This window comes from Hypanus sabinus, chromosome 6 (assembly GCF_030144855.1).
Source record: "Hypanus sabinus isolate sHypSab1 chromosome 6, sHypSab1.hap1, whole genome shotgun sequence".
Classification (NCBI taxonomy): domain Eukaryota; kingdom Metazoa; phylum Chordata; class Chondrichthyes; order Myliobatiformes; family Dasyatidae; genus Hypanus; species Hypanus sabinus.
This window is the reverse complement of record NC_082711.1, coordinates 38,637,014-38,649,092: the sequence shown is the minus strand read 5'-3', so window position 1 is coordinate 38,649,092 and position 12,079 is coordinate 38,637,014. Positions and strand designations below refer to the sequence as shown.

Genomic DNA, 12,079 nt, shown 5'->3' with positions numbered 1-12,079 from the left:
ACAGAATTTTGAAATTATGTTGCACCACAATATGCATGTAACTTAAGCAATACGCTTAGCACTAACCTACATGTTAGATGGTCCTTAAATTACTGGTTTTGGTTATGAATAATCAAATGCAAGCTTCATAAGATTCAACAAGACACGAACCAAAACCATTCATTAAGTTCCAACACCCACAAAACAGAATTATCCTGTGTAAGTAATAGAAAATGTAGATTATTTTTCTCTAAGCATTTACAAGAATCCTATCAGCAATACACTTGATTAAATGAAATGGAGAAAATATGTACATTCCAAATAAAATGTATGTACAAGGAAGTCAAGGGACAGTGAGAGAGACTGAAGCCATTATACTCAGTAGATGTTATACATGATTTAAAATGACAAGCACTGGATCCACAAAAGGCTGTCATTCATTCACACAGAACCATCCATTTTAAAAGCTCGTCAGAACAAAGTACAGCTGTTAGAAAAGCACATAAACTTCCAGTTAAAATTACATGTGTAATTTCTCCACACCATCTTTGTCCGCAAGTTGAAGCAAACCAGCTGGAAAAACTTACTGCCGTACAACTAAACACATGCATACTTTTACTTGGCATTAAACACAAGGCCAGAAGGAAATGGAATTTGCAAATAAAGCCCAATTTTTAAAAAAGTCCTCTTAAGTATTAAGTTACCTGAAACAGACAAGCATATACAAACACACACACACACACACTCTCACACTCACACTCTGCAGGTTTAAATTACCTTTGGCTAGTTAGGATAAGGAGGATGAGATTTAGAGTTTGAAGGGGACTTTCTTCACTCAGTGAGTGGCCAGTACCTGGATTGCATTTTCAATGGAATGCAGAGGTTGACACCATTTAAAAAGTGTCAAGATGAGCACTTAATTTGCCAAGGCATAGACTGCCATGGACCAAGTGCTGGGAGATTAGATCAATACAGAATGGTGCCCACTGGTCAGCATGCACAAGTTGGGCCAAGTGGCCTGTTTCCATACATTTATTTCTATAATTTTTATCCTCACATTAAGTGGTACAACTGACATATCTGACAAGACTCAGGGAATGGAAATGAACCAAGAAACTAAACACCCTGAACATTAAGGATGCTGTAATCATTCTGTGCCAAAAAATAAATTCATTAATGTTCAATTATTGGGATTTGTGGATTCAGTTTTACTCCCTGCCACTTGATTTCCTTGGACAAATATTTTATTTGGAATGTGCATATTTTTGACATTTCACTTACTGAAACATAAAATACTGCTGATTGGCTTTTCTAAGTGCTCAGGAGGGAAATAAACTAATGTTCTGTTATTTACATTTAGAATTTAATAATAATCCTGTGGCTTTGTGGATAAGAGAGCTAGAATCCAGAGCAATACATAAAATGCTGGAGGAACTCAGCATGTCAGGCAGTAATTAGCTAATATATTGAAAACAATAAATGGCAATAATGCACATTAATTCCTTAAAAGGAAACTTCTCCTGTATTTCCAAATCTGACCCAAATTAAAATAGCTCCTTCCTGATGAAGGGTTTCATCACAAAACATTGACTTTATTCCCTGTTATAGATGCTGCCTGACCTACTGAGTTCCTCCACCATTTTACGTGCTGCTCTGGATTTCCAGCAACTACAGTACTGACTGTGTTTAGGCTCGAGGCAGGGGTTCCCAACCTGGGATCCATGGATACCTCTGTTAATGGTAAGGCTCCATGGCATAACCCATGTTCTCAGGGCTACCTGATATACTCCTGACCATTTTTTCTCTCAGAAGAAAAAAAGGTTCAGACAGTTGACTCAGTGGTTAAGAAGGCATACAGTGCATTGGCCTTCATCAATCGTGGGATTGAGTTTAGGAGCCGAGAGGTAATGTTACAGCTATCTAGGACCTTGGTCAGACCCCACTTGGGAGTACTGTGTTCAGATCTGGTCGCCTCACTACAGGAAGGACGTGCAAGCCTTAGAAAGGGTGCAAAGGAGAATTACAAGGATGTTGCCTGAATTGGGGAGCATGCCTTATGAGAATAGGTTGAGTAAACTCGGGCCTTTTCTCTTTGGAACAACGGAGGATGAGAGGTGACCTGATAGAGGTGTATAAGATAATGAGAGTCACTGATTATGTAGATAGTCAGAAGCTTTTTCCCAGGGCTGAAATGGCTAGCATGAGAGGACATAGTTTTAAGGTGCTTGGAAATGATTTCAGAGGAGATGTCAGGGGTAAGTTTTGTTTACATGGAGAGTGGTGAGTGCGTGGAATGGGCTGCCGGCGGTGGTGGAGGTAGAAACAATAGGGTCTTTTAAGAGACTCCTGGATGGATACCTGGAGCTTAGAAAAATAGAGGGCCATGGGTAAGCCCAGGTAGTTCTAAAGTAAGAACCTGTTCAACACAGCTTTGTGGGCCAAAGGGCCAGTATTGTGCTGCAGGTTTTTCTGTTTCCATGTTTGGAAGGAATGCAGAAAAGGGAAGTAAGGACGGTTTTAGAATTAACAGCTACCAGACCACATTTAATGACACTGATACAAGAACACAATTCAAAAAGAAATGGGGCAAATCTTTGCAAAGAAGAAATATATGAGACATTGGACCTGGATAGTGGTGACTCCAATGTCAGAATACTGTTCATTGTATTGAAAGCAGAACTGAAGTCAATCATTCCCCAGTAGATGGTGGGAAAACTGTCCTTGTTGGGTCCAAATATCTCCCTCTGCAGTTGGATCTTGGACTTACTGATGAAGAGACCACAGGCAGTCTGTATTGGCAGCAACATCTCTAGCTCCATCACACTAAGCACCAGTGCGCCAGGACTGCTTGCTCAGCCCTCTGCTGCTCATACTGGTACCACACTGTGTACCGGCAAATCCAGATCATTAAGTCCACTGACAACATAAAGGTGTCATCAGCAACAATAATGTGTCTGCTAACAGAGAGAAGGTGGAGTACTTTGTGCACCAGTGTAAACACAACAGCCTGAGTCTCAACATAGACATGACTAAAATGATGATTGTGGAAAATGCAGGTTAACCATTCCTTACTAAACATCAACGGCTTCTCTGTGGAGAGCGTTCCTTGGCATGCACATCACTGACAATCTCACACTAGCCAAGTGAGCATAGCAGAGCCTTCACTTCCTAAGGAGAATGAGACAAGTGAGGCTCTCCCCCCCCACACACCCTAGCCCTACCCATCCGCACCTTATTCTACTAGACCATCGTTGAGAGAGTCCTGACCAGCTGCATCACAGTCTGGTATGGGAATTGTAATGCATCAGGTCACAAGACCCTGCAGCAGAGAGTGACAACTGCTGAAACCATTATCGGGGTCTCTTTCCTCCTCCCCCCCACTCAGGACACATCTTAGAAGCACTGCACACGCAGTGCTTCCAGCATTGTCAAGGCCCCCTCTTATCCTTCGCACAACCTCCTTGATCTCCTGCCACCATACAAATGACTGTCATTTATTATAATAGTGTGAGTAACATTATCCTATCTGACTTAAACATACATCTCGCTCTTTGTGTTAACCTGTCGATCTTCAGGCCATGTCAAGCAGGAACCTGTGGTAACATTACCTCGTGACAGTATGTGCTATGTTTTGCACCTTGGCTCCACAGTATTGTATAACTGTAGGCACGTGTATGATTAAATGACAATGAATTTGAACTAGAAAATTGGTTGAGTTAAAGCTGATTGAGCCAGCAAAATTCCATAAATCCAAAGGTCTCCATTCATACAACACTGTCCTGAGGCTCAGCACAGTTATATTGTCAATGCACCAGAATTCTGGTCATTTGATCCAGTGACATCATTTCAAATCCCACCATGGCACTTAAGGAATTTTAATTCAAGAAATGAAATAAACATGAAGTCTATAAAATGGCTCATTTCAGGAATAGTTGTTGGGGATTACTCAGGAGTTGTAAAATTATGTAGGTATAGCAGGTATAAATTCAATGATAACTAGTCTGAAGGAAGTAAAATCTGTTCACAACTTAACTGATACCTGAAGGCTCATGAAACCAGTCACCGGCTGTGGGACATTCTGATTCTGTCCCATTGAAACTAAGCAGGGGAAGACAATGTTATCAGTGATCATCGAAAACTTCAAAATGAGATTAGATAAGGTATCAAATGATTATCTCCTGTATTTATACATTGTAAAAGGTGTATGCCTGCTACTTAATGCACTGTTCAGGCCAAGTCCAGATTGGCAATTCATATCCTGGCTCGTTGCATATTTCGAAAGCCACCCCTCAACATTGCAACAAATGGGTATCAGTCATAGAGCTCCCATAGCAGAGAAACAGGCCTTTCAGCCCATTTAGTCGATGCCAACCTGGTTTTGCTGCCTGGCGTCATCTCGCCACACCCATCCAAATCCAGCCTTACCCCTCTCATTCATGTTCCTATCTAAACTACTCTTAAATGCTGCAATTGAACCTCCATTCACCACTTCCACCAGCATCGGCATTCTTTGGTTGTCTGGAGTTTGTGCTCAGAAGGTTGAGGAACAGACTACAGTGCAGAATATTCAAAGGGGTCCTGCTGGTTGGGATGTGCAATATTGTAAATGTGTAATTCCGCAAATTTACCTGACTATATTCAAGATGTTAGAGTAGGTGATTATAACCATTGAAACTGCAGATAATTGCTCAGTGCTATTTATGTTTCAGTTATAAAGTGTTGCTTCAGGAGAGAGCGAGAGAGACTCTGGTGGACACTCTCTCTCTCAAAGGTTTACTGTGTGAATAAAGACTCTTATATTTTTCATTTATAGCTTCCATGTAGCTCAGTTCTAGTGATACACATCAGTAGTAAACATGAACACAAGGAAATCGACAGATGCTGGAAATTCAAGCAACATACACAAAATACTTCTGACGAAGGGTCTCGGCCTGAAACGTCGACTGTACTTCTTCCTATAGATGTTGTCTGTCCTGCTGTGTTCCACCAGCATTTTGTGTGTGTTAGTAGTAAACATGAAACCAGCAGATGGCTATAAAATCTACCTGGTTGACTGGAGTTCCCGTTTGCGGCTTTGCTGTTGCTTGCCTGGTGGGTGGTGAATGCTGATGCTTGGAACAAGTGGGGGGTCAGGGTTGATGCTTTGCTGCTGCTTGTGTGTGGGAGGGGGAAGAGGGGGCTTTGGGTTCTAACATTATTCTGTCATTCATTCTTTGGGGTTTTCTTGGATGTCTGCGAAGAGTAAGAATCTCAGGTTGTATACTGTATACATACTCTAATATTAAATGGAACCATTGAATGAAAAGATGAAAAAACAGGATTATTTTAAGATTCAATCTCTAAATTGAGATCAGGAATCCTACAACAGGGAGAACAGAAAGTTAACCCAATTTTTTTTCTCTGTCATGGTACCATGTGAACATGTTCCTATAACTACCAACAATCCCAACAATAAAGGGGAGTTTGCATTTCAATTGATTAAGTTAGTAAGTCTGAGTTACACAAGTTCATTCCTTAATGATATCTACATTATAATGACAATCTGGCATTCTAGGATGTCCGCAGTAATCATCAGCATAGAGCCATTGTTTTTTTTTGAAGTGTGCAATCATAAACAATGACACCACCTTTCATTTACATTTCAGTAGCTAGCTCACAAAGCAGTAAACTCTGCAGAATCCCAAATCTTCACACGCAGCTTCCTTGAGGACAATGAACATATTTTTAAAATTACTTCAAGAACGAGCTCTGGACAGGATGACATAAAGGAACAGTAGGCTTCTGAATGAATAATAAAGTTACAGAATAACCTAACCAGCACTTCCTCACACCAATATAATGGAAGGATGTTGTCAACAGAGGCTTTTTTAAACAAAGCTAAAATTTCCTCCAGAATTTCTGCAAAAACAACCTCTGAAATGGTGGCCCACTCAAATACACCTTTGCAAAACTGAACACTCGAGAAAATTTATGAGTATGCCAATACTAGTAATTCAAATTAAATTGAGGGTCAACATCAAAATGTTAACACATCAGTCAAATGTTTCCATTACCTTCCGTTTTTCTTTCAGATTTCTGGCCTACACAGGTATTTGCTCTCGGCTTTAATTAGCTTATCTTTGTAAAGCATACACTTCATTAAGTTACCTGCTCCTGCCGTTCCAGCCATTTGTCGACCATAGGGTGAGTGGCACTTAAAGATGATCGGGCATTGTCCCGGTGAAACTGATTTGACCAATGGCCTGCATCTCTTGGCAAACTCCTGTAATTGTCCTGCCCATTTACTGGATTTCTCGGAGCTGGCTCCTTCTACGCAACACAGAGTCAAAAAGAAACAGCATTATATTATTTCTAGCCAAGTAAACAGACAATCCACATGCTGTAAAACAAGTTCTCTCAACTAAGATTGCTCATGCATAATATAACTTCAAAGAGAATGGATTTCTCTTTGTTCTTGTAATTATTTATGGAACAAACTTTAGAAAACGTATTTTTGTTAAGATTTACGTGAAGCAATAACAACACTCTAAATCAGATTCATTCTTGCAACAGCAACAAACTTTCTTGGTTAAGAAATTATCACCAGACCTTTGCAGAATAATTACATCAATTATTCAAATGTCAAAACCAACATAAAAGCAAAAGAGGGAAAACAACAGAGCAAAATTTAGTGGGAAGTTAAAGGATTGGGAAGCTTTTAAAACAAACAGAAGGCAACGAAAACAGTCATAAGCAGGGAAAAGATGAAATATGAAGATAAACTAGCCAATAATATCAAAAAGGATACCACATTTTTTCAGATAGTAAAGAGAAAAATAACGAGAGGCAACAGTAGATATCAGACTGCTGGAAAATTATGCTGGAGAGGTGGCTGTGGAGGACAAGAAAGTGGCGGACAAACTGAATAAGTATATTGCATCAATCTTCTTCACTGTGTGAGACACTAGTCCCATACCAGAAATTCGAGAGCGTCAGAGGACAGAAGTAAGAATAGTTGCTATTACTAGGGAGAAGCTTGGGAAACTGAAAGGTCTGAAGGCGGCTAAGTCACCTAGCCCAGATGGTTCACACACAAGGGTTCTGAAAGTGGAGAGATTGTGGAGGTATTAGTAACGATCTTTCAAGAATCCTTAGATTCTGGCATGGTTCAAGAGGACTGGAAAATTGCAAATGTCACTCCCTTCAGATGGAGGAAATTATATGAAGGAAATTATAGGCCAGTTAGACTGACCTCAGTGGTTGGGAAGACGTTGGGAGTCGATTGTTAAGGATAAGGTTTCAGAGGCACTTGGAAGCACATGATAAACTGGGCCAAAGTCAGCAAGTTTTCCTTCAGGGAAAATCTTACCTGATAAATCTATTGGAATTCTTTGAGGAATGAACAAGCTGGATAGACAGAGAATTGGCAGATGCTGTGTGCTTGGATTTTCAGAAGGCCTTTGACAAGGTGCCACACATGCGGCTTCATAGCAAGGTAACAGCCCAGTGTATTACAGGAAAGATACCAGCATGCACAAAGAATTGGATGAGTGGCAGGGGGCAAAGAGAGGGAATAAACTGAGCCTTTTCTGATTGGCTGCTGGTGACTAGTGGTGTTTCCCCGGGGTTGGTGTTTGGACTGCTACTTTTTACATTGTATGTCAATGACTTGGATGACAGAATTGTTGGCTTTTTTGGCCAAGTTCAGATTCAGATTCAGTTTATTGTCATTTAGAAACCACGTGCAATGCAGTTAAAAAATGAGACAACTTTCCTCCAGAATGATATCACAAAAGCACATGACAAGACAGACTACACCAGAAAATCCACATAACGTTTGGCAATCCCCAATCCAGAGTCCGGAGAGGCTGCTGCATATTATTATTGCGCTACCATCTCAGCGTGTTCCCCAGAAAGGAGCGCCAACTCCACCAGACAAAACAAGACCAAAAACTAAAGCTACAAGACCTGCACAAAACCACATAGTTACAACAGTGCAAACAATAGCATAATTGATAAAAAAAAAACAGACCATGGGCACAGTAAAAATAGTCCAAGGATGTTAAAGGACTATAAGTTCAAAAGAAACCACCATACAGTTTCCACAAGTCCGCAAGGTCCCCGACAGACTCGTCATCCCACACAGGTGGCAGAAGGGTGTACCCCCTTGCAGTCAGAAAGGACTTAGATTAGGAGAATGGACAAAGAAGTAGCAGATGGAATACAGTGTCAGGAGTATATAGTCATGCACTTTGTTAGATGGAATAAAATTATAGAATATTTTCCAAATAAGAATATTCAAAAATATGAGATGCAAAGGGATCTGGGAGTCCTCGTGCAGCTGAGGGTTTAAGACACTGGTGAGACCTCACTTGGAGTAATGTGAGCAGTTTTGGGCCCCTTATCTAAGAAAGGATGTGCTGACATCTGAAAGGGTTCAAAGGACACCCATGAAAATGATTCCAGGATTGAAAAGCTCATCATATGAGGAGCATTTGATGGCTCTGGGCCTGCACTCACAGGCATCTAGAAGAATGAAATGTACCTAATGTTGAGAGGCCTCGGTAGGATGTTTCCTTTTGTGAGGGAGTCTCCGACCAGATGGCACATCCTCAGAATGGAGAGACATCCAGTTAGAACCGAGATGAGGGGGAATTTCTTCAGCCAGAGGGTGGTGAATCTGTAGAATTCATTGCCACAGGTGGCTATGGAGGCCAGGTAATTGAGTGTATTTAAAGTGGAAGTCGATAGATTCTTAATAAGTCAGGGGGTGAAAGGTGACCAGAAGAAGGCAGGAAAGGGGGATGAGAGGGAAATTTGATAATGAAAAAACTTGATGGACTGAATGCCCTAATTTTGCACCAGTCTTATGGTCTAAATTACAGATGATTTGTAGAATCTTAAGAATTTTCAGAAATCTCTTTGTCTCAAGAAAGGATCTCACAATCTGAGAGAAATAAGAGTTGATGGGCAATGCCAAAACACCAGAGAAAAGGCACTTAATGCCAAATATCACTGCAGGAACATCCAAAATTATATGGTTATCCTTATTTCCCTAAATAACAATTTTGCCATTATTTTCCACACGTTTCAGATGTCGTGCATGTACAGATATTTATTCTCTGTTTGATCAACATTTCAATTTTGAAGCTTGAGTACTATTTTTAAACCAAAACTGGCACAAAAAAAATGTGGATTCCTCTGAATAATTGTTACCACTGTGCCCAGTTTAGTGCAATACAGTAAAACTTGGTTGGAATAACCGTTTATTCAACTGCAAGGCTAAAACAAAATTCTGTGAATACTCAGCAACGTGGATAGTACAAGTTCACTACCTTCTCTTCCAGTGAGAAGTTATTAACTTCCTGTAGTCGATCAAGTGTTATTTTTGCTAAAGGGCCCTGATTTTTGGTGATTGTCCTCATAAAGGTTCTTAGCAAAAATATTCAAATTTTATCTCTCGCCACAGATGCTGAGATGACCTGCTGAATTCCTCCAACATCTTGTGTGAGCTGCTCTTGAATTCCAGCAAAAGATCACAAGACAGGAGCCGAATTCAGAATCAGATTTATTATCACTGGCATGTGACGTGAAATTAGTTAACTTCGTAGCAGCAGTTCAATGCAATACATAGTGTAGTAGAGAGAAAAAGAAATAAATAAAACAAAAAAAAATCATCAATAAATCAATTACAGTATATGTATATTGAATAGATTTTTTTAAATGTGCAAGAACAGAATTACTATATATTTTAAAAAAGGTGATGTAGTGTCCAAAGATTCAATGTCCATTTAGGAATCAGATGGCAGAGGGGAAGAAGCTGTTCCTGAATCGCTGAGTGTGTGCCTTCAGGCTTCTGTACCTCCTACCTGATGGTAACACTGAGAAAAGGGTAAGCCCTGGGTGCTGGAGGTCCTTAATAATAATAGATGCTGCCATTTTGAGACATCACTCCTTGAAGATGTCCTGGGTACTTTGTAAGCTAGTACCCAAGATGGAGCCGACTAAATTTATAGCCCTCTGCAGCGCTTTTTTTTGGTCCTGTGCAGTAGCCACCTCCCATACCAGACAGCGACGCAGCCTGTCAGAAAGCTCTCCACAGTACATCTGCAGAAGTTTTTGAGTGTATTTTTGACATATCAAATCTCTTCAAGCTCCTAATGAAGTATAGTCCATGTCTTACCTTCTTTATAGCTGCATCAATATGTTGGGACCAGGTTAGGTCCTCAGAGATCTTGATACCCAGGAACTTGAAACTGCTCACTCTCTCCACTTCTGATCCCTCTATGAGGATTGGTATGTGTTCCTTCATCTTACCGTTCCTGAAGTCCACAATCAGCTCTTATGTCTTACTGACGTTGAGTGCCAGATTGTTGCTGCAACACCACTCCACTAGTTGGCATACCTTGCTTCCGTAAGCCCTCTCGTCACTGTCTGAGATTCTTACATAACAGTTCTGAATTGTCTTACTGTTTATACTTATTTCTCGCCAACTATCAGTGCAAAAATCACTGCTATATTTCATTAGGAGTTTGAAGAGATTTGGTTTGTCAACTAAAGCACTCAATCTTGTATGGATGTACCATGGACAGCATTCTGACAGGCTGCATCTCTGGCTGGTAGGGGGGGTGGGGGGGTGGGGGTTACTGCACAGGATCAAAAGAAGTTGCAGAAAATCGTAAAATTAGCTCTGTAGTACCCAAGACACCTTCAAGGAGCTGTGCCTCAAATAAGCGATGTTTATTATTAAGGGCCCCATCACCCAGGGCATGTATTTATGCATATTTAAGGCAGAGGTTGACAGACTCTTGATTGGTCAGGGCATGAAGCAATGGGTGGGGAAGGCAGGAAACTGGGGCTGAGAGGAAAATTGGATCAGCTACGACAAAATGGTGGAGTAGACTCGATGGGCCAAATGCTCAAATGCTCCTTTATCTTGTGGTCTTAACATATTTCAATACTGTGGATGCAAGTGCTACTGAGTACTGAATCAGAATCATGTTTATTATCACCAGCAGTTCAATACAATACATAATATAGAAGGAAAAAAAAGATAATAACAACAACAAATAAATAAGTATAAATCCATTACAATATACATATATTGAATAGATTAAAAATCATGCTAAAAACAGAAACATATGTTAAAAAAGTGAGGCAGCATTCCTGGGTTCAATGTCCATTTAGGAATCGGATGGCAAAAGGGGAAGAAGCTGTTCCTGAATTGCTGAGTGTGTGCCTTCAGGCTTCTGTACCTCCTACCTGATGGTAACAGCGAGAAAAAAGCACGCTCTGGGTACTGGAGGTCCTTAATAATGGACGTTGCCTTTCTGAGACACTGCTCCCTGCAGATTGCATCTGCATAACCTCGTGTGTTTAAACAACAGAGAGTGGTAGGTGCCTCGAAGGGGCTGCTAGAGAGGGTGGTAGGTGCAGATACCATAATAGAGTTCAAGAGGCTGGATACAGGAGCATACAGGGAATGAAGGGATGAACCATGCAAAGACAGAAAATAAGCGCTTCAATTCGGCATTGTAGCCGACTGGTGGTGTAATGACGTCCGCACTGGCCTTTGAGGAGAGTGGTCCCATGTTCAAATGCAGCCGGTCCTTGCACACTTTCCATCAGTGCTGGCTGAGCATCGAGCTAGCAACTTGGCCTCGTTAAAAACAGACAAAAATGCTAGAAACAGCAAGGTTGCTGCCTGATGCGCCACAATTCTGCATTGTTGGCTGAAGAACCTGTTCCTTTACTGCACTGTTCTACAAATATCACCTGTATTTCTCTCCCCACAGATACAGCTCGAGGTTCTGAGCATTTCCAGCACTTTATATTTTCTGCATCAACTACGTTTCATTTGAAATACTTTTTGGGCTACTCTCTCTGAAAATGAGCACAGATTGTATCACTAAGCTGCAAAGAAGCAGAAGTGTCTTTCTCCTTCATCACATCAATTGCGGCTCAAAGTGATCTGTCAGCTGTATTCCTCTCAGTCCACCTCCTGAATTAATGGATTTAGAACAATTAATCCTCTGAACATTGTCCGTCATAGTTAGTTTAGCGCAGTTAGTTTAGAGCAGAACAAGTGAGCCGGGTTTCAAAATGAATCCATCAGTTCTTT

The 12,079-nt window shown here is 40.8% G+C and overlaps 1 protein-coding gene across 5 annotated transcripts in view; it reads right to left on the bottom strand.

Annotated features, from left to right (window-relative positions):
- pard3aa (par-3 family cell polarity regulator alpha, a) overlaps nucleotides 1-12,079 on the bottom strand; it is an 850,778-nt gene that overhangs the window by 447,172 nt on the left and 391,527 nt on the right. For 4 of the 5 annotated variants that reach the window (XM_059971936.1, XM_059971937.1, XM_059971938.1 and 1 more), the window contains one exon: nucleotides 6,127-6,288. The exons of the other annotated variant lie outside the window; for it this stretch is intronic. In XM_059971936.1, coding sequence (XP_059827919.1) covers nucleotides 6,127-6,288 — 162 coding nt within the window. The remainder of the gene's footprint in view (nucleotides 1-6,126; nucleotides 6,289-12,079) is intronic. 5 annotated transcript variants of the gene reach the window in all.